The sequence below is a fragment of the Poecilia reticulata genome, chromosome 7, assembly GCF_904066995.2.
Source record: "Poecilia reticulata chromosome 7, P_reticulata-male-v2, whole genome shotgun sequence".
In the NCBI taxonomy this organism is placed as follows: domain Eukaryota; kingdom Metazoa; phylum Chordata; class Actinopteri; order Cyprinodontiformes; family Poeciliidae; genus Poecilia; species Poecilia reticulata.
In genome coordinates, this window is record NC_088836.1 from 15187811 (window position 1) to 15210921 (window position 23111).

Sequence of the window (23111 nt, forward strand, 5' to 3'; positions counted from 1 at the left end):
CCTGAAGACAGTGGCGGATCCCGCACTGACTTCCCTCAGCGGGATGATTGACATGTAACATCTGATTGGCCCCCCAGGAGCCCCCCAGATGATTGACATGTAACAGCACCAGGTTATTCCTGTACATTATTTGGAATCATTCTAAGTCAACCTAATATCTAAAGAAGAAAAACAATAATAAATATATCAAAAGAAAATGTATAAAACTTTATATAAGTCCATGTGATGACATAAATAAATAGATTTAGATCAGGCGCGATACCAGCCTCCTTTATACTCATAAAAACAAGCTGAAATTCTTGTCCTGGGTGTTTCAGTTGTGCTGCGCTGTGGTGCAACTCAAAGGCTAAAGCACTTCATACCTGGTGGTTGTAAAACACCAATAAGTTATTTATTGATCCTCCGCAAAAAAAAGAAAAAACCGAAGAGGGGCCGACGATGTTCGTAGTTTGGAGGAGAGGTGGCGCTAGAGTTTTTTCGTTGTCCGTCAAAGAAAAAAATAATTTTATTTCCAATTTGTAGTCATCAAACGAAACATTTATTATTTCTCTGTTAGAACGTTTTTGAAATCAGGTAACAATTCACGAAATGACGTGATTAGAAGACGACAGAACTCCGATCGTTTCCTGATCCCGCACTGACTTCCCTCAGCGGGAGAAAAACTCCGCAGAAGCGGATCAGCTGAGCTAGAAGCTCCAAAGTCTCTGGTCCGTTAAAGCGTCCAGATCAGAGATGATTCTCTGACTGATATTGTTCTTAGTATGATTAATAATGAGCTCCACGATGTTCTCTGTGCGTAAAGTTGAAACTGTCTGCGCACCAAGTGGTCAGCTGACCACAGTCTGGACAGAAACCAGCGGACTGCTCTCTGTTCTTATCAAGACGAGGCTGAGGAGGGAATCTGACATATTAACTAGTTTTTACTGGTTTTGTTTTTAAAACACCATTAACTAAGCAGTGTAACTATAAATTGTATATTTGGCGTTTGTCATCTCATGTGTGATTAATGGAGCATTTACGCGCATTTATTGCCCAGCGCTCTGCGCTTGTTTCTGCCTAACGGATCTGCACTTTAAATTCTTTCCTCTCTCAACAGTCAGCTGTTATTCCTCTACTTAAACTACAATAAGTAGATCACATTCTCTTTAGGTTTTCTCTGTGTGCTGCAAACTCATTAAATGTAAACTCATTAGAAGCCCGAGCCACCATCAGGCAAATAATTCTGGTCCGACCAGGACTATTTTTAGCTGTCAAATTACCTGTCAAACCAGAGCTTCCTAACCAAGGTGTCCATAACTCTTCAACACGCTGTCAGCTCCCGGTCAGAAAGACGCATTTAGTTCAGTGTCCATGAGATGATATTCAGAAAGGATCTTTTATTTGATTGATTTTAGTTTCCTCTGCGATGAACTCTGCATAAAGTCTATCATGTCTCCATGTGCGCCAGTCAAAGGTGTTAATTATAACATGTCAAATGACAGAGGGGCTTAAAAATAACCAAATATTCAGTTTGGTTATTTTTTTAAATGATAGATAGATAGATAGATAGATAGATAGATAGATAGATAGATAGATAGATAGATAGATAGATAGATAGATAGATAGATAGATAGATAGATAGATAGATAGATAGATAGATAGATAGATAGATAGATAGATAGATAGATAGATAGATAGATAGATAGATAGATAGATAGATAGATAGATAGATAGATAGATAGATAGATAGATAGATAGATAGATAGATAGATAGATAGATGTACACACACATTTTAAATGTTGCCCCCCCAGAGGTAGTCCTGGCTTGGCCCCCCCAACTTTAAAAGTCTAGCTCCGCCACTGGTCTTTACACTTATATGTTAAGTATAATTTGCATGATAAGTGGCTGATTTACAATTATATGTCAACCAAAATTTACATGATGATTATTATTAATTGAATTGAACATGATTGTATATAATTACAAAAGGTGAAGTGAAACATATTTAAGTGTGATTTATTTGGATAGAGGAAGTCTTTTATTTTGAAGAATGCTTAACAGGATCTGGTTCTGTCTTTTGTCACTGTCTTGCTTCTTTTGATTTTAGTTGCTAGGTAACGAACAGCTGTTGCCGTTATCAGCATGGGCCGTTTTCTCCTCAATAAAAACTGAACAGAAATGTTCAGTAAAAGACATCCGAGCCCTGTCTTGATTGAAGAAGCTTTCTCTCCGTAACATAGGGACTTATAATATATATATATATATATATATATATATATATATATATAGTGAAGATTCCTGCACACCTCAACATCCCGGAATAGCACAGTCTGACCCAAACTCTTGCCCGAGTTGTTCTTGAAATCTGCCTTTGAAATACAATCATGAAGCCCTTTTATACCCAAGACTCCTGAATGACGCAAGACAAGAACTTCTAAGTTTTGGACCTCAATAAAATGATGTATAAGTGCAGGGCTGGATCCTGTTGTTTCTTATGTTTCGTAAAATAGTCACAGCATTAAATTGTCTGCGAAAATGTATACAAATAAATATAATAAGTCACAGACTGTTCCTAGCACTGTGCAATTATTAATACATTAATAATCCTAATAAATTTCCGTAATTGTAATTAAAAATTATAGTGGAAAAAGGCTTCAGAACATTTATACCACAGCAGGTATGGAAAACCACAAAAGCAAAAATTAAATCATATACAAATCCTTTAATCTCTTCATGTAAAATAAAAATTATAATGTTTTATTTAAATATTTATGACAGCTTGAGTCATGCAACGATCAGAAGCAAGGCGTTGCACCGGAAGTCCAGTGAGCTCACTGATGAGGTCATAGGTGACATTATGTACATCACAGTAGATCAAAGAAGTTCTAATGCTTGAATGCTGGAATCTCTAAGCATCAGTCAGGATCCAGACATTTCTACATTTCTTGGAGTTTCACAATTGTGTAAAGCAACAATGTTCAGTTTTGCGACAGCGCTTGTTCCCCTGATATTCCCGGTTGGTTGGGGCATCGGATATGCCGTGACGACTGGGATGAAGAAAGTGTGCGATCGTTTTTTTCCAGGTAAGGATGGCAACGAAGAAAACGATCAGAATGAAGAGGACGATCTGTTTTGGAATGGATTTCCATCCAATTCCAAAGAACGAACCGACCCGGCTGGGGAGGTTTGTTCGCTGGATGTTGGGACCTCGGACTCCATCTCGTCCTCTGAACGAGACAGTACAGAGGACGATGGTACTGTCTCTGGACAAACCGACCCGGCTGGGGAGGTTTGTTCAGAAACGATGGTACAACGTGAGGGTGAGACTGCAGTCGCAGAAAAATCTAACCCGGCTGGGGAAGATTGGTCTGCGGCTGATCTCGCAGCCAAAGCTGTGGCTGAAGTGACAGCCAAAGCTTTGGTTTCGCTGGTCCCATCCTTACAGGATAGTAGTCCTCTGAAGGCCACTTTCTCAGGGTCCTTTGAAATACAACGTTTCCCGGACGGGGATCGTTGTATTTCAGAACACAACAGAGTTGCTTGTTTGTCCGAAAAACCAGCTCTAAATGTAAATGTTGCTGTCGAGGTTTCCTGTTCCCCTGACGTTAATGCAGTGGATGGCGTTGGCTCAGATCTGCCAGATGTAGGGACGACATCTGCAGGACCAGGACAAGAGGAGGAGAACTTCAAGTTCTCCAATGAGCTCCAGAACAGCTGGGTGAACGCTGCCTTCCAGAGCGTCCTAAACTTGAGCGTCACCAAGCGGTGTCTCGCTCAGGAAAGGGTTTTTCTGGAGGCATCGTCCATCCCCTGCTGTGGGAGTCTCCTCCTCTCAGCTGTCCGCCAGCCCGGCAAGCATTTTAGTCAGGAAGACCTTTCCCCAGTTCTGATGGAGCTGAGGGAGAAGAAGCTGCCATCAGGCGGGGGAAAGGATTTCGACACAAAAAGTTTGCTGGAGTCTGTGCTGGTCTGGCTGGATTCGTTTGGTGGCGACACAGATAGAGAGTTGTATGACAACGACTCCTGCTCTAACTGTGGAGCCACTTCCCTCAGGCTCCTGAACGACGGCGCCCTCATTTCACTTCCACCAGTATTATTTTCAACCAGTATTTCTATACTGCTTGAATACTGGTTGGATTTGGCGTGCAAACGCCGTTGTTCAGGCTGCGGGTCACCCTGGCAGAAGAAACACTGTCTGACCGATAACAAGGTCCTGGTGTTTTTTCTGCATAGGTTTACCAGGGAATACCGAACAAAAGCCACTCAGACCATCGATGTGCCTGCAGAATGTGGGACGGAGACGTACCACCTGTCCTCCGTCATCTGTGGGGATCCAAAGCAGACAGACATTTACTGTTACTTAATGAAGGGAGAACGAACCGTGAAGGCAGACAACGAGCATGTCTTCACTGCAGACAGCGACTGCAGTGAAGACATGATCAACAACGGTTTCATTTACATTTACGAAAAGAAGTGATCAGACACCAGAGGTTAGTTTCTCCAGCCCCTCCTCTGGAAGAAGACAAAGGGCCCTTTGGAAAGGAGCTACAAATATTAACATCGGAAGAAGAAAAGAATCCTAGAAGATCTAATTAGTAATCATTTTGAGCTGGAGAAATCTGACTGGGACCAAACATGTGTCTGATTTAAATTTATGGGACAAAATGTAAAAAGATTTGACAGGTTTCTCTCCGGGCACTCCGGCTTCCTGCCACAGTCTGAAATCTCCACTGAAATGATCCAGTAGGCCAGGGGTCACCAACTCCAGTCCTCAAGGGCTACCTACCATCCTGCAACCTTTAGATTCACCTCTGCTCCAAAATGTCTGAATTTCCTCACCAGCATTCATTCATCTCTGCAATAGGCTGGAAATGAGCAGCTTATTTGATCCAGGTGTGTTTGAGCAGAGACACATGTAAAAGTTGCAGGACGATAGATAGATAGATAGATAGATAGATAGATAGATAGATAGATAGATAGATAGATAGATAGATAGATAGATAGATAGATAGATAGATAGATAGATAGATAGATAGATAGATAGATAGATAGATAGATAGATAGATAGATAGATAGATAGATAGATAGATAGATGTACACACACATTTTAAATGTTGCCCCCCCAGAGGTAGTCCTGGCCCCCCCTTGGCCCCCCCAACTTTAAAAGTCTAGCTCCGCCACTGCCTGAAGAATGAATATGGGTTGATAACATCCGAAGCGGGCGCGCAGCGGCGCTGTGTTTTGAGCAGGAAGACGAAGAGGAAAAAGCCCCAGCTGGAATCCGCGGCGCAGTGAGAATTTCCATGGTAACAATGGCTGATCGATCATTCTTACTAGCAACAGACAAAGAGTATCAGAGACTGAGAGAACTATGAGATCCTGGCAGTCTGAGAGGCAGCTACTCAGAGATCCAAGCAGGGGAATAGCGGCGCTGCGTAGCTGCAGGGAGTCGATCACTACGGGGTGAGGCGGAGCCACTACTTTAGCAGCTAGTAGTAAACAGCTTACAGCCACGGCTAACTCCGGGAGCCAAGGTAGAAAAGCCTTTTTCCCCATAGTCCAAAAGACTACATTTGTGGCTGCATCTTTACGCCAAAATGCAGCCAGGGGCGCAACTACATACTTTCTGAGGTGTATGCGAACATGTCATCGGCGCCCCTGGCCCCAATGACATAAACTTGGATAAAATTGCCTACAGGGCAATTAAAACGAATGAAACAAAAACAAGGCAATATTTGATCATTTAACATATAAGTGAGCCAAAGAGCTACTTCTGTTGGACTGTGTCTAGAACTTCCTGTGGGCTGTAGGTCTGAGGCTTTTTGTTAGCATGTTTTCTATCATTCTTAGGATACCAGCAGCTCATTCCATCTCCATATCCACCTTGTGTAAATTACAAGCTACTGCTCTCTTTATATATATATATATATATATATATATATATATATATGCCGATCGATCGGCTGATCATAATCGGCCGATTTCCGTGAAAAAGTGTATGATCGGTGGTCGCCGATCACAGTATCTTGTTGCCGATACCGATCACCTGCTTCTCATTTTGCAGCCTGCCTGTGCAGCTGGTCTCCTCTTTCCTTCACACTGCGCAAACGCGCAGCAACAAATCCTAAGCGATGTGGTGTGGAACTATAGCACTGAGTGAATGGGGACAAAAATTGAAGCACGTGGTGTGAAGCAGGTCAAAATGAATCAACACAACGAATCTAATACGACATAAAAACAATGTCATACTTGACTGAGTTTGGCTACATTGAGGCTCACTGCAGTAAAAAAGATATGGAGGATCAGATAGCAGGTAAAGCAGCGCACAGCTACAAACACTCGCCCGGATTAGCATGGCGGTCAGAAAGCTAAACAAATAACCCGCAAAATTATTTAAATCTTAGAGCTGCGATGTAAGCTTCGTTTAACCACAGTTATTTTGTCTCTGTTTGTCCAGACACTGCTGTAATTGGAGGAAACTCAGAAGGAGATGCCTGCCACTTTCCTTTTGTGTTCGAGAACAAGGAATACCACTCATGTACTAGTGAGATGAAGGAAGATGGCAAATTCTCGCTGTTGAACCGCTGCTACGCGCTATTTGACAGACGGAGCGCCGCTTCTGCTCCACCTAGTAGTGACTCTCACACCGAACCTCTGTTTAAAGCTGCAGCATCTAACTTTAAAAAATACATTTTACACACGTATTAAAACTTTCGCTGTCCTAACATGAGACAGATAATCTCTGAAAAAATAATTGATCTCCTCCCTGTTCTGCATAATTACTCCGCTCAGTCAGAAACAGCCACTCAGAACTAGCAGTAATCAGCTAGCCGCCATGCTATCAGGAAGTTTTCATTCAGTAACTCAGGATTGTTTATTGTAATGGATCCTGTATTTGCCTTTGAATGTTTTTATACTTGAATTTTTTGGCAATGCTGAGAGGTTTTATTTTCACTCTTTGCATTATTTAACCTCTTCGGAGCCTTCATATATTTTCAGTATGTTAAAGATAGTGGCAGTACAATTTGCAGAATGCCTGTTTTGTTTTTTTCTTGGAAAAAATTATTAAAACCAAGTTTTTGTCTAAATTAAGGTGAATTTATGGTTCCTTTTTCCATATAATGTTACCGGTAGTGCTTATGATAAAAATAAAAATAAATTATGTGATCGGTATCCGTGATCGGCCCTCATGGCAAGATTACTGAATTAGCAGGAAAAAACCTGATCGGCACATCTCTAATATCCCAAAGAAATGTTCACCAAACAAAGTTGAAAATCCTACTGCGAACTGCTGAGTAAATTCTGAAGAGAAACTATGAACAACGGCTGCTAACAGGTTGTGATGAAGGTAGATCGATGTGACAAGCTTATATAATCGCTGGTGATGTCAGAATTCTGCCTTTGGAGTTATATTGTGATGTCACAATTTCATTTGATATTCAGAGGGCTTGTCTGATAGATTTTTTAACACAGCGGAAAGAGTACTGCTGATCTGCAGTACTCTTTCCGCCTACTGCAGAAAGAGTAGGCGGGCTTTTAAACTGTCACTGGTTGCCATAGTTACCCACCATTACCTTGTTGTTTGAGAAGGACTTCGCTGCAGCAAATTAAGCCGTACCTTTCAAAAACGCACAATATGTCTATAAATAATTTTAGGATATTATAAGGAAGTGCTGAGAACTACCGTTTTCCACCAGACTAACGTATTTGCCACTTCGGCACAAGCAGAGTGAGAAACGTTCAGAGGATAAAAACACTAGACTCCGAGCAAAACTCAGATGTCCCAGCTTTTACTAGCATGTAAACGCACCATATTGTTAAGAAAATATATTTAAAATAAGCTAGTTTTAAAATTTAACATGACTTGATTGAAATAGCCTAATTATAGTTTTGAAATTAGAACTTATTTTAGCCTATTGATCTTTATTTTACCTGTAGTTGTTTGCCACGATCTCTGATCTGCCCTTTGTCTGTCTGGAAAACAATCAGTAGGAAGTTCTAGCTTTTCACACTGATTTGTGAAGGAGAAGCTCTCCGTAGACAATGGGAGCAAATAGCTTTAGAGAGGGTCAGAGACAGGTCCGGGTTGGATGAGCAAAGATACGCCTTATTTGAATAAATTAAAGAAAGGGAGATAAAACTTTCCACACAGAGTAACAAATCAGATTTGTGCTTGCAATTCTCCAAAGACGTCTTTGCTGTCTGTTTGTCTTTTCCATTTTTTGTCTTTTTCCTTTTCTCAGGTAAATTCATGTGTTGTTTGTGCTCTGAGGTTTCTGATGCTTTGTGATGTGCTTTTCTGGTGATAGCATGCATCTGTCTTGAATAAATGCTGATTATTGTGATGCTGTCATCTCTGTGTGGTCTCAGTCCTTGCGCACAGCATTTTCTGAATCCGGGCATAGAGAGGATATAACGAGTCAAAAGGTTTTTAAAGTTTTAGAATAATTTTTCCTCTCTTAATAATATACACAAATATGGGAGCTTCCCCGAAGCGTGAAATGAGTCTCAAAAATAGTTGTTCTCTCGTAAACGGATTTGTGTGTAAATGCAGTTTTGTGTGTGTGAACCAGGTGATTTGTGTGTACTTTTTCAACATGTATAGGCGTAGGAGAAGGTTTATTTTATTTTTAAGTTTTACAAATCGAGTATTACACACACATAGATATTTTTACGCACGCACAAATCCTGTTACGCACGGACAGTGGCGCTACTACACATTATTCAGGTGGATGCGAAAACATAGATCGGCGCCACCCCCCCCCCAGCGAAGGAGCGTCAGGGTGAAGGAGCGACGCTCACTCGCTCTTCTACTATGGGCTCTTCTAGTGTATGGGAAAACTTCATCGGCGCGCCCCCTCTGGTGCTGTGCCCCTATGCGTTGCATACCCTGCATACCCACTTTTTGCGCCACTGAATGCAGCCACAGTGTCCAAAAGAAAAAACATGCAGTCATTTGCATATTGAGAGTCTACAGAGGCTGATAATCTCCCCACTCTGCTCCTGGATTACCGTTTAAACTTTTGAGTTTTATGTCAAATCCACATGAATTAAATGACAGAAACTAATTCCCTCACTGCATCTTTGATTCATTTTGTCCAGCTGCACACTGTTAGACTGTCCAATCAGAGTCAGGTATTGTGTAATTGGTGCTTTTAATCAGTTTTCAGTTAAGTAAATTCAAGTCTATGGAACACAAAATGTCACTAAAATCACTCTGTCCTTCTAAAATCTTTCAGAAAATCGTAAAAATGCACTGTGATACATATCGTATCGTGACCAGAACATCGTATATTGTATCGTGAAATTATTGTATCACTACACCCCTAATATACACCCCTCTGCTTCTCACTGAATATCTTCATTTTGTCTCATTTCTTTTGAAGTTTTTCTAAATAATTTCTTGCTTCATTGTTTCCATGGAATGTTCTTGTTTTATCAACTCCACTGATTTCCACAACATGATGCTCCCAGCACCATACTTAAAGTATTTGCAAATGATAAAACGCTGACAAGGGAAGAATGTTCTCACAGAATTTTTATTGCCTAGAAAGCTGAAATATTTGTACAATATTATTAGTTTTATAAATAATTTTAATTAAGGAGACACAGAATGTCTTCCAGTGCAGTTTATGTCTTTGAAACCATTTTCAGAAAAACTCAAAACCACACAATACAAATAGGCTCATGACATAAAATAATATTAGATGTTGCTATTAATACCAAAGAAAATATTTGAATACTGACAAGGGTCTGAACCAGTCAGACACGAAATTTCATCTGGAAATCCAGAGTTTTATCCAGGAAGCATGTGTTGAATTTACTTGTATGGGTCTCAAATTATGGTCATCAGTTTGCACAGCATGTCAGACTGAGTGCAAACAATGGTTGTTTGCCTTCTGGGCCTGTGACTTGCATTCTGTTCAATGCTGCATGAGTAATAATAAGCCAAATTCCATAGAAACCAGTCGTTCACATTGCATAAAGCACATGCATCATATAATAGGCATGATGCACAAACACTGCATCACATTCTTTCAGACACCTGCACAAAGAAACATTTGGTTGCTACAGCCTCACAGCCCATCTGTGCATGTATCTCAGTTATTTCTTGATTATTTTGGGCAATTCAGAAGATCGTATGTCAGGTAGCCGATGTGGTCCACCTCCCTGCGAGAATTCAGGCGCCAGTAGAAAAGATCTCTGCAGAAATAAATGTTGCCTGAAAGAGAAACGTTGATGTTACAACACCCACAATGTATGCTATGTTTTGTTGACGTCTGTGGATTTGGGTTCCTGATCTTAGTAGTAGAAGGTATGTTTACCTTTGTGCTTTAACACATTATGAGGATCATTAGGGACACCTACAAAGATGGTGTTGGTATATCTGGGGTATCCTTTGTCAATCCTTTGGGTCCTGAGATCTAACCTGTAGGGATCAGCGATAGAATGAGATCTACTGTTTGTCCTTTAACACAAGTTGTGTTAAAGGATGGGTTAAATTACAGATTTTGTTTAAAAAAAGGGGGCAGGGGGCAATTTCTACTCACCTCCAGATGTTCTCTCCACTGAAGAGAAACACTTTGATCTTCCCTCTCTGCAGTGCTCCCTCCACCTTCTGCAGACTTTGGGGCAAACCAAGCGTCTCAATACTTTGGGGACCTAACACACTGCTTCCTGTGTACACCCAGAACCTGGTTCCTAATGAAACAATAAAATATGATTAAAACTCTTTGTCTAACATTTCAGTGTTCTGATAAGCTCTTATAAGAACCCTCCTTACCTGAAAAGAAGTATATTTTTTTGGTCTGAACATCCTCAAAAGCAGAGTCAATGACAGCAGGTAGAGCTGGCCAACTCTGAGAAATGGAAAATGGTCCCTTTCGACCTCCGTCTCCCTTACTTGGTACCTTCCAGAAATGCCTGTCAACCAGAAATGCAAGATTAGCACCTCATCCGGTTATGTATCTAAAACATGAGTAGAACTAGCTATTTGCTTACCCATCTTTGAAAAAATGCAGATGTCTCTGAATCACAGTGATGGTGTCAAACCTGAGAATCTTGCAGGGGTCTTTGGTTGGATCTACAGTGGATGGCGTTGTCACAACAGATGAAGCAGTTGGGCCAGGTTCTTCTGTGGTGTTTAGAGTAGGATAAGGGTCTGTTTTATTTCCTGCAAAATATGGGAATATTCTTGGTTAAGGAAAAGTTTTCATGTGTTTGACGAGATTCATCGTGAAAGAGTACTTAGTTGTCAGCTCACCGTAGAGGTACTGAATGCCATCAATATCGTCCTGATCCAGGGAGAGATCCTCCACATAGATGTACAAGGGGAACATGAGAGCTTCTCTAACGGTGGAGTGATCCAAACCAAGGGAGTGTCCGAACTCGTGGGCAGCCACCAGTAACAGGCTATAACCTGGAAGATAGCCGGTTAGAAATTTTACCATCTCATAAAATGATAAACGCAGAACAAATTCTTGCATTCATGTTGCTCACCCAGGTCAGGACAGAAACCCCATTTCTGGTCTCTATCATAGTTGTAAGTGGTGCTACACCAGAATTTGTTGTCTGTCCTCCCCTCTCTAGTACATTTGTAGTATGCCATGCCCTTATATACAAAAGGAAAGTGGCAGGGATCTCCCTCTGAGTTTCCTCCAGTTACGGTAGTGTCTGGACAAAGAGAGACAAAATAACTGTGGTTAAACAAAGCAACAAGCCACTGTGGCAGGACTTTCACACGTTGTGTTTCCTGTTACCCACCACGTTTGGGACAAAAGCCATATTTCTGGTCTCTATCATAGTTGTCAGTGGTGGCACACCACAATTTGCCATCTTTCCTCATCTCACTAGTACATGAGTGGTATTCCTTGTTCTTGAACACAAAAGGAAAGTGGCAGGCATCTCCTTCTGAGTTTCCTCCAATTACAGCAGTGTCTGGACAAAATAACTGTGGTTAAACGAAGCACCAAGCCACTGTGGCAGGATTTTCACGCATTGTTTTCTGTTACCCACCACGTTTGGGACAGAAGCCATATTTCTTGTCTGTGTCAAAGTTACTAGTGGTGGCACACCAGCGTTTTCCGTCGGTGCGGTTGTTGGTGGTGCAGCTCTTATACATCTTTCCCTGGAAGATGAAGGGGTAGACACAGGGGGCTCCATCCGCGTTTCCATCAACCGTGAACAAGACTGTGAGGATTACAGTTGAAAGCGTAGTTGGATGAGTCCTAGTTTTTCTTCACAAGCTCATAAACATAATAGATAACTTCAGGCTCGTCATTTTTGTCATGCTTACGTTCACTTCGGCAGAAGCCGTATTTCCTGTCTTTGTCGTAGTCGGCTGTGGTTGAACACCAGGGCAGGTTGTCGGTACGGCCTTCAGTGATGCAGCTGGTGTACGATTTCCCCCGGTAAGTGAAAGGGAAGTGACACGCACTGCCAAGGTAAGTTCCCACCACTGAGAAGACAGATTGGATTGTGTGTTAAAGGAAATATGTGCAAAGAACACCAGAGGAAGGAGGAAGGTAGAAGCATGTGATTTCTGAGGTGTAGTTACCTGCTCCTTTTCCCAGAGTCCAGTGTTCGTCATCATCAAAGTGGGCGTCCCCAGAAAGGCCCACACCAGGAGAAAAGGCATGAGCTAGATGGCCATACTTGCCATCAAAGGGGAATGGATCCCCGTGGTCTAAAAAGAACATGAAGCAGCTCATCAATGTTAGTACTCAGCTTCTTAACTTGTTAGGGTGCAAAGGTTTGACTTAGAAATGTAAAAAGAGCACATACCAGCTTTTCCAAAGGAGATCATGATGTCTGCAGTGCCTTGAAAAAGGCGGGTAAACGTCAGAGGAGTGACATCACTCCACACCTTGAAGGCTCTTGCAAAGACAACATCAGTCAGACTGCTGTCCATGTCAGGAGAATAGTTCAGGATCCTGAGGACACAGTGAACTCAAAATTACTAGCTGATCCAGTCTGATATAAACTTATCTATACTTTTAGTCCAGGTCGATACCAAAACGTTGTTCGTCAACGTCCTCGGATGTCCAGTTGAGGGATCCGGGTCATGGCACCAAATTGTTGTGGAAAAAAATTATTACCTAGCGCTGTACAGGTGAAATCACTCAATCAGGTTTATTAATATATTGTGAACAATACAGAGAGTTTGTGGGACAATCAATAATGTAGCAGTTCTGGATGGAAAGCTCTGCCAGGCAGAGTCAACACATGAGTTTTATATCAAGGATAAGGAATTCAAAACAAATGGGTGAGACAGTCTGGTTCTTATGCAGCTGTGGGAAACAATTTCCAACCTTGTACATTACATGTAACCCAAATAGTTATTTTAACGAGAGTTCACAAGCATTTCATATAACAGATTTTAACTTATTGTAATTTTCCACCACAAGCTACAAGAGAGAGTTTTCTGAAACTATAGTTGTGTGTGTGTGCGTGTGTGTGTGTGTGTGTGTGTGTGTGTGTGTGTGTGTGTGGCACAACATGTCATGATATGATGTGCTTCTCATTTTAGGCTGTGAAATTGTTTTTATTAAAAATATAATCTACCATAGCAAAAACATCTCTGGTGAAATCGCACAGGGTAGTATATCAGTTTTATTTTTTCCTTTATTTACATGTTTTCATGCATTTTAAGTTAGCATTATTTAAACTCCCCTTTCCATGCCATAGCATTAACCAATGCCATTTGAACATCTATGATTTTTTTGTATAAAGTGCTATCTAAATCCTACCTAAAAAAACAATGAATTAACCAATTTTTATATAACTTGAACATATTTGGCAGAATAAAAAATATCTCACTCTGTAATCATTAATGTAATGACACATATTTCTTCCTTCCATTCACCTGTATGTAACATCATTATGGTCCCATTTGGGTTCGTTGGGATATAAGTTGTAATTGGCCACATCAGGAACACCACAGCGAGGTTTCTTCATGGTCTCCAATGTCGACTTGTCCAGTTCTCCAGTCTCCTTCAGACCCATCTGTCTCTGCATCCTCTTCAGAGCCTTTGCTATGGACACCTTGGACTTGAAGCCACTGCGCTGCGCCGCCTCCATGTAACCAAACCTTTTCAGATAACTCTGTCAAACAAGACAAAGCACATCAGAGCTCAGCCAAACACTCCCATTCTCAATTTGTGTTTTGTGACATTTCTAAATTGCTTTTATAAAAGACGTTTGTAGCTTTAATTTAGAGAGTAAAAATTTCCATTAACATTGTGATATTAGTCTCTGTTCAGATAATTTGTTTCCCCTGAACAACTTTTTTAAAAGTCCGTTCTGGCAGTCTCAGACTATGAAAAGAAGAATCAACTATCTGTCAGTGTTGTAGTACTCGAGATCGGTTTTGGTCTCGAGACCAGTTTTTGATGGTCTCGGTCTCATCTTGGACTCAACCGCATTTGGTCTCGGTCTCGGGCGCTGAGGACTCTACATTTTATTACAAGACGTCAAGACCGCAACTGAAAAAATATCACTAAACGTACAGCATACTGTCCAGTTTATTTGTTAACATCTTTGTTTTCAGTGGATGCAAAACGCACCGATTAAATGACGTGTTTCTGTTACTCTCCCTCCGCTCCCCACTCTTCACTCGCATGTGGTGCTCTGAGACATCCACAGTGGTTTTCCCTGAGCAGCAGAAAATGTGTCTAATTGTCAGTAATAGAACAGCGCTGCATAAATAATAAGAAATCCGATGGCCACAGCTAACTCAGCAGCCCTTTGCTTTCACAGACGGTGGGGACGTCTAACTTTTTTTATCACTTAGAAAAGTAGCTAGAAGAAAGGTAAGCTCCTTTGACATGATGTTAGCAAAGCTAGCCGTACAGAGACACTTAAGCATTTGTGATGAAAAAAACACTCCCTGCGCTGAATTATTATGCGGAGGTGTTGACAGACTTGTCGTACATATGGGACAACACTGTGTCCAAAATCTGCAATATAGTGATGTGACAATCAAGAACAGTCCGATTCTTCTGCACTCATTTTTACTTATTAGATAGGACTGGAGTGGCACTGAGTACGGAGCCCTCCAGGGGACATGGGGAATTTTGTTTTCTTTTGCGTTCCCTCGCAATAATCTACTGATCAGTTCATGCAGCATAATTGAATACTGTAAGCCTTTCCCGCCGTACTTTCTGCTTTAATACAAGCTTATAATGTTTTTCCATGGACTACTGAGTTATTATTGCGGGGTAATAAGTCATCTGATTGTGTCTCTATTGTGTTCGTTTGAATGGTTTAAAGGACTGCTTTCAGTGCCGTTCCATCTGAGCCGTAACAGATAGAAACATGCAGTAAATAAATCGATTTTCAATCAGCTTTTTGCACCAAAGCATTAATAATAAACACACATCCGTTTTTGCCCTGAACCCCCCTATCTGCATTAAATGGTTTGTTCTTGCTTGGAGAGCTTAACAGTGACTATGCAGCTACAGTCAGTAGAAGCTGCAGCTGAATACAGCTGAATACAGTAACTTTGGCAGTTACTATGCTGCTAATAAAAGTTATAAAATCAGGTTTTCAAAAACAAAATAGAGGGAGAAAGAGAAAAACACAAGAGTGTTAATTTATACCCCAGTTTTTCTCCGAGAGGTGGGTAGACTGTGTGAGATTATCAACCATTTAGCATAATTAGTTTAGCTACAGACTACTGTTTGCCTCCTTTTCACTAGCATTTAATGAATTAAGGAAAAAAAACAACATATTAATTTATTTAACTTGTTCCCTGTGCCTTTTACCACTTAACAGATGAGGTGAGTGAGTAGCAGCTCTAACCCATGTCCCTCCTAACCCGTCCTCTCCTGAGTGAAATTTAAACTGCATTATGTCACTTTTATATAAATACTTTTTTCCAATGTTTTTTTAAAACTGTCATTATGTTGTGACAATATGGTATGAGAGGTAATCTGTGAAAATCAATTTCCTCTGCCTTCTCCTAGGGCTCTCTAGAAACAACCAGTCAGTTTTAGTGCTGTCAATCACAACCTCATGTGGTGGTGCTCATTCTTCCTCCCCCTCCATTTGTGCCATGCTGCAGCTAGCATAGCACAGAGCTGTGCAGATCCAAACTGTGAATGCTCAGTTTAGTTAGCATAGCTACCAATGACCGCAGATAAACGGTTTCTTGTAATGATAAGTTGTTTCTTCACCATTAGCACATTTAGCAGTGAGTGAATGAGGCTAATTGACAGTGCTAAGAGCATCCTACTAGTTCTGATTGGTTGTTTTGGTCAGAATGGTGCATTACTTTAACCAGTAACAGTAATTCAGAGAGGAGATGGAAGAGACTGATTGTTTTCACAGATTATCTGTCTCATAACAAACTGCTATGACATTGTGACAACTTTAACAAACATGGAGAAAACATTTTTTATTTAAGTTACATACTGCATCGTGGATAAAATGCAACTACCGTATTTTCCACACTATAAGGCGCACCTTCAATGAATGGCCTATTTTAAAACTTTTTTCATAATAAGGCATTTCCACCTGTCCCGTATTGAACCTATACATGATTTGTTCTGTTCTCTACAAATGTGGATGTATAATAATAAAGAAGAGGTCCCCGAGTACTTTATATAGTAGTCTGCCCCCGGTCATTGTTTCACTCACGGTGTTGGTGTTGCGATATTGTGCCCAACTGCTTTCTGGGTAACACAGACCAACCGACATGCTGCCGCCGCAGTCTCCGTCTCTCTTCCCTCGCCCGTCCAGCTTTAAATGTATAGGGGCTGGTCCCTTGGCAACCATAGTCGAAGCACCACGGATGAATGTTAGTTTGTGGGCTCACTCTTTGAGGCTGTGGGCCCACCATGATTGGTTCCCTGCCCACATTTAGGTACCTCAAAGGGTATAGGCTTTAGAACGTCAACAAAACAGTCCAACTCAGGTCGGTGAGGAGAGCATTCCGCGACTGGGCTGGGGCGTGGCCAGACGATGGTCGCCCTTCTCTGTTCACGCACAGCATGTTCGTGGAGAACGTGGTGCTAAATGACCTGCAGACGATCTGATTCTACATGGTCGGTAGGTAGATAGGTCAGTCAAAACTTTATTAATAGATTACAAATCAGCGTTCTGACAACTATCCCAGCATGCACTGCGCGCTTCTTCTTCTACGGGGGAAAATGAAGTCGGCGGCTGCTTACCGCTAGACTAGTAGTTGCTAGACCTGGATTATAAGGCGCACTGTCGAATTTTGAGGAAATTGAAGGTTTTTAGGTGTGCCTTATAGTGCGGAAAATACGGTACGTAGTATTTTTAGAAGTCTGTATTGCTTTATGTGTAGTTCCACGTTGCTTTTGTCTGTTGCTGGTGGGGAGAGACATTTCAGTAATCTAAAACTAATAGAAGAAATTTAAGCAACCTACTTGCATACTTGATGTGGACAGTTGGATGTTAAATTCATGAGCAATAAATATTGTGCTAATTATCAGTATTGAACCAAAGAAAGCAAGGCAGCTTTTTGTGGGTCAAATAGACTCAAAAAATTGTAACAGCTGCACAGGGGGCCCAAACAAATTTTTTGTCAGGGGCCCACAATTCCTGGCGGTGCCCCTTGCAGTGAGTATCATGCCTGTATGCGCATTAATAAGTCTGACCGTCAGAGGAGTTGTCAGTTCACCATACGTAACAAGTTATGATGAAAATAAGTCATAAAATTGATTTCAATTATAACTATATATGCGTTGTCGTGGTTTCAAAGTGTATTTAAAGCGAGGTCTGGCTGCAGCTGCAGTCAGCTACAACATACGCCCATGTAAAACTTATTAACCTACTTAACCGCTAAGTCAGGATGCTATACAACTGTTGATAAAGTGTATGATGATCTACGTCATAATTCTATGTTGCTGATTAAATAAAATCATGTGATAATGACATGTCTGACAGATATAGCCGTGAGTTTGTGCTAAGCGTAGAACAATTTGACAGCGTATGCTGACCTGACAGAACACCCGTTCTTTGTTCTTGTAATGCTCTGCGTACACTGCAGTAGCTATGATTATTTTATTTAATTATGTACATTGATATTTTTTTAATTAACAAATAAACAAAACACAAGAACGAAAAAGCAGGCAGAGCATGCACATTGCTCTTTGATTGTTTTCGTTCAAAGTGGCAGCTGCAATGTGTGCCATGGTGTCAGACTGCCTGGCTTCATGTAGCAGGAGAGAACAGTCACAGTGAGCGCCTTGTGGTTGGCTACAAGGCCAACCACAAGGCCAACACTCAACTATCAGTGTTCATAGTTGAGTGTTATTTACCATCAGAGCATTGCCTCACTTGCTATGTTTAATGGTGCAGACAGTGGTGGTTTCTGACATGAGCAGTATGGGCAAATGCCAAGGGCGTTATTTTTTTAGGGATGGCACGAGACCACCGCAGATTTGTAGCACAGAGATGGAAACAAAGCAAAGCAAACAAGTTTGTTCTGCTTTTAATGTTGGTAAAATCCATTAAGTATGTAATATGTAGGTGTTTTTATGGAAATATGGATCTTTCAGATCAATTTGAGAAGCAATTTTGATCATATTTCACATTTTATCATGTCATGTAGCACGGGGCGCTGGTTTTGGTCTTGTCTCGGTCTTGGTCTTGACTTGGTCTCGGACCATAAAAGTCTTGGTCTTGTCTCAGTCTCGATACACTCTGGTCTTGGTCTTGTCTTGGTCTCGGGTTAGGTGATCTTGACCACAACACTGCCATCTGCTACTCACTTGTGCCAGCTCCTCATCTGCCACATTTTTGACGATGTTCCCTGGGAAGGTGACAAAGACTGACTTGACAGGACGGCTCCATCCATTCTGCACGCCTATTCCCGAAAGTAAACACACCACTAAAGCACAGCACCTCATGGCGAGCTCTGCTGCGGCACAAAATGCAACAAAAATGCAAAAACTAACTTCAAAGACAGATAATCAAGTGTGAACCAAAGTCAAAAGAAGAAAAAAATCTCAGATCGGCAGAGTTTCCACTTCAGTGATGTCTTCTGTGTTTTGGAAGTTGGTCCCTGTTGCTGTCTGTCTGAACTATGCTGCTGGTTGGGGTTGTAGATGTTGTATTTATACAGAGTAGAGTCTTAGTCATCAAATCCTCGCTCCCGCCTACTGTAACATCAGTTCTGTGCAGAAATTTACAGGCTGGGGAAATTTCCAAAGCATCCACAGGTAACACTTTATTTGACGGGGTGTGAATAAGACTGACATGACACTGTCATAAACACCTGTCTTAAACATGAATAAGTCTTCATGAATATGTCATAATTTACCGAATATGTCATTCGGTAAATTATGACACTTTTAATACAAAGTTGACATTATTCAAAATGCCTTTGTTATGACAACTTGACATTAACCTAGTCAAAAATGTCTTGATTATGAGAACTTGACCTTAACCAATGTCATGTTGCACTTAATTTGTTGAACCCACGTGCGCAGAACATACTCTGGAGCTGGGTAAGGTGAAGGTGATTTATTAAATACAGTGAAAACAAGAAAATATACAAGATGATCTGGGGCTGGTGCTCGTCTTGATGATTCAGGGTCTCTGGGTGTAAATGAGATAGATTAGGGGCGTTCAATGGTCGTGGGAAAATTCAGTCCGGCAAGAAACCTACTTGTTACGAGCTTGGTCTGAGCTCGGGGACAATGTCCCTTTGAGGATCCGGGGCTGCAGGCTGAGACGAGGGCGTGAGCCCCTCTTGGGGGCGAACAGGTGAGTGGAGGGTCGATCTCAGAGAGGAGCTGGGAGGGAAACCGACCGAGGAATAGCCACAGGCAGGACTGAGAGCTGGTCTCAGAAATAGAGGTCTCCAATGGGTACAACCCGTGGGGTCTCGAGGAGCTGATGTTCAAAGAGCATCAGCTCCTCACAGGAGGATACCTAGGAAAGGCAGCACTGAGGAGATTACTTAGAGAAGAGGTAGGTCGGAGAGAAGCTATCAATGGTTTACCATCACTGGCTTACACTCTGTCACAGGAGTGTCGGCGGCTCCGTCCTAATAAACTCCTCCAAACAAGGGTAAGTGGCAGCAGGTGTGCAGGTGGACCGCTGCAGGTCCACGCCCTCCCGAAGGTCCCTGGGCGCCCCCTGGTGGAGAAAAACTAGAGATGCCCCAGCCAGCATTCCCCAGCTCCTAACAAGAAATCATGATCAGACATAAATTTGTTATACAAGTATTACGGATTAAACTTTAAAAATTAGCTTTATGTGGTGATTTTATATTGCTCTGACACTTTGTTTAGTTTTAAATTTCTTAAATTAATTGATTCTAAAGAGGTGCAATACACCATCTCCACCAGTGAGAGGCAGCAGTGTACGAACAGGCGCACGGTGCCTTGGTCTTCTTGGTGAAGAAGAAATCTACCAACTTGTGGGGCCAATACATGAATTATTCATGTTCATGACAGATGTTTATGACAGTGTCATGTCAGTCTTATTCACACCCCGTCAAATAAAGTGTTACTCATCCACATTTATTTCATACCTACTAACTAATGAGTTGATACTAAGTTGATGTTTTTCTTTTTAAATGTTTTCCATGTAAAGTGTGACTATTCATCTCTTGCACATCAAAATCTTTTTGCTTTTTATTGCACTGCTAAGAAAAAACTAAGTTTTTAGATAGATCTTTAAAAAAACAAAGTAAACCATGTATAGTTGATTAGATGATAAAATCAATTTGCATAGATTGTTTACATAATTGTTAGCAATGTAACAAATATTTGCTTCCACGTTTTTCTATAGAGTTCTGCTTCCTCTTTTTTAGAAGCTGGATGCAGAATTACAAAATTAGGTCGAGGATAAAGCAGAATAAGAAAACTGTTCTGATACTTTATGTACTCTGTCTCGAGTGTTTTTACTTTTGTTTGATTAATAGCCATAGTTATTAAAACTTTACTTAGTTTCATTAAATAGAAAATAAGTAAGAGATAAATAAAAAATAAAAATAAAAAGCTCTGTGGGCCCTCTGGTGGCCGCGGTAGGTACCACACACTTCACAGGTAACATGAACTGCCGTGTAAAGTGCACAGCGCATCTAAACGTCCAAAGCTCCGGTCAGAATCTTTTGGACGAGGCGAGGAGAACCTTCCGCGACTGGGCAGGGGCGTGGCCGGACAATGGTCACGCTTCTCCGTTCGCCCACAACATGTTCGTAGAGAACATGGTGCTAAATGACATGGAGACGATCTGATTCTAGAAGGTCGGTATGGTCAGTCAAACTTTATTAATAGATTACAAACCAGTGTTCTGACAACTATCCCAGCATGCACTGCTCGCTTCTTCTTCTACGGCAGTGTTTCTCAACCTTTTTTGAGCCAGCCTTTATCCAGGTCTCTCACCGACCCCCACCAAAGAATTTGCAGGCTACTTTGCACTGACCATTATTTTATCATTAATATTACTATCACTATTGTAGATGTTTTGATTTGTATGCTTGTTTCTGTATTTATCATTAAAAATAATTTCCCAGGGAACAAAAAAGTCATGGGAATAGAAATTATTTTCACAGACGTCTACGAAAAATACAATGAACATTCAAGTTAAAATCGGTAGGCCTAACAGCAGCCAGAGTGGAAAAATATTCTTATTTTGTGTCATTTTCTAGTTGTTAAATCTTGCACAAAATGACCAGATAAAAGATGTACAACAATGCCAGTTTAAACTGTGAACTATTTGCAAAACGACTGAGCTCTGCAACATTAAAACATGGATAGAACTGTAACTACATTAATCATAACTCTTCTTCTCTTCGGTTCAGCTCTGTGCTGCCTTCAGGAGAATGGGACATCAGAGTATCATCCATAAAATTTCACCCACATGGCATTTATTGTGCAAACCAGAGCTTTCAGTGGAAAAACAAAAGTTCCAGGTCCTTTTAATGCCATACAAATATGAGACAGAAACATGGATTATATCTTTATATAGAACTGTCTATTGATTTATTAATAGTTTTACAGGACAGAAATTACAAAGAACAAATCTGGTTCTTAATCAAATCCTAATGAGTAAATTGAATGTGTCATGGAGTCGTCAGCCTCATTACAATAACACTGACATGAAAAATAATATTGAATAAATAAATATATCAAATCTTATTAAAAACATAAATAAGTGATAAGTTATTTACTGTTATGGTCTGTAAGATATATTTATTCTCAGTACTAGATGTGGTCTCAACAAACCCATGGCACTTCAACAATATTATTTTACATTTTATTTGGAAATAGTGTCTGTTTATTCTTGCCATACAGTCCTCTGTATTAATTATTGCTAGAAATGTCTTGCCATACAAGTTTATTCCTCTGTATCTACTTTACTTTCTTAGTCTATTCTTGCATTTTGTTCGTCATTAATTTCCATTTAGTTTCATTTGATTAGTATTATCCTCTCTTGGTTTATTGCTATGTCCACTTTAGTTTCTTTCCTGTTGCCAGATTTATTTTATCGTTTAATCGACGATTAAACGTCATGTGTTTCACATCATGTGTTGATTTTTCACCGTTCAGCGTCAGATTCTCTGTTCTTATGCCATAATTCACATCTAGTTTTTATGTCCCGCTTCTCCTTTTTCAGAGTTTTGCACAATTTGCGCGTCTCTTTTTTTAAGCCCCTAAGGTGCAGGGCGATCGGGAAGCGTATCGATGAGTAAAAGGCAGACTGACATAAACCTTTTAAAACAACGGAAACAATTTCGGTCTTCTGATTATTGAAATTTAAAAGTGCTGTGTTGTTCTATTACCTCCGTTTCATACCGGAGCACTTACAGCACCGGTGTTAACTAGGGGTGAAAGTAGTTTTAAATTCTTGGGGGTACTTTGACAGAAGTATAAAGCACACTTTGGAGTTTCCATGCTGATAAAATTTTTGCGACACGATAAAAGCTGTGTAGCTCTTGAATTGCTACGAAGTGGAGCTGTATTTCCCTCATCCCACTAGCTGCAATGTCGACACGTTGAAATGCCATGAGACCTAAATTCTGAACATAGCCTTCCACATCGGGATGATGGGGTAACAGGTCCAGAAGGGAACACAGACATCTCTCCCAGGCCAGACTAGACACATAGACCATCTTCATCAGTTCATTTTAAATCCTGAATCGTATTCA

The 23111-nt window shown here is 40.9% G+C and overlaps 1 protein-coding gene and 1 long non-coding RNA gene across 2 annotated transcripts; one reads left to right on the top strand and one right to left on the bottom strand.

The window, feature by feature from the left end:
- The first annotated feature begins 2803 nt into the window (after positions 1–2803).
- LOC145552232 (uncharacterized) lies at positions 2804–8333 on the top strand. Its single transcript, XR_014088200.1, has 2 exons — positions 2804–3063; positions 6045–8333. It is a non-coding gene; the product is annotated as an uncharacterized LOC145552232 (long non-coding RNA).
- Positions 8334–9827: 1494 nt separating this feature from the next.
- LOC103467158 (matrix metalloproteinase-9-like) lies at positions 9828–19036 on the bottom strand. The gene is made up of 14 exons (XM_008413265.3): positions 18721–19036; positions 13845–14083; positions 12764–12912; positions 12537–12665; positions 12276–12437; positions 11996–12169; positions 11744–11917; positions 11480–11653; positions 11244–11399; positions 10982–11153; positions 10764–10903; positions 10531–10681; positions 10306–10409; positions 9828–10202 (listed from the first exon to the last, which is right to left on the bottom strand). Exons 1-14 carry the CDS (start codon positions 18856–18858, stop codon positions 10096–10098), a joined length of 2169 nt encoding a protein of 722 aa, XP_008411487.3. The 5' UTR covers positions 18859–19036; the 3' UTR covers positions 9828–10095.
- Between the last annotated feature and the right edge of the window lie 4075 nt (positions 19037–23111).

What these genes read in the sequence shown, in the direction of transcription:
- LOC103467158 (XM_008413265.3), bottom strand. Translation starts at nt 18,858, where the DNA reads ATGAGGTGCTGTGCTTTAGTGGTGTGTTTACTTTCGGGAATAGGCGTG. An exon ending in TGGCTTCTGTCCCAAACGTG is followed by an intron (nt 11,918 to 11,995) that starts GTGGGTAACAGA and finishes TATTTTGTCCAG; the next exon opens with ACACTGCTGTAATTGGAGGA. An exon ending in CTGCATTTTTTCAAAGATGG is followed by an intron (nt 10,904 to 10,981) that starts GTAAGCAAATAG and finishes TCTGGTTGACAG; the next exon opens with GCATTTCTGGAAGGTACCAA.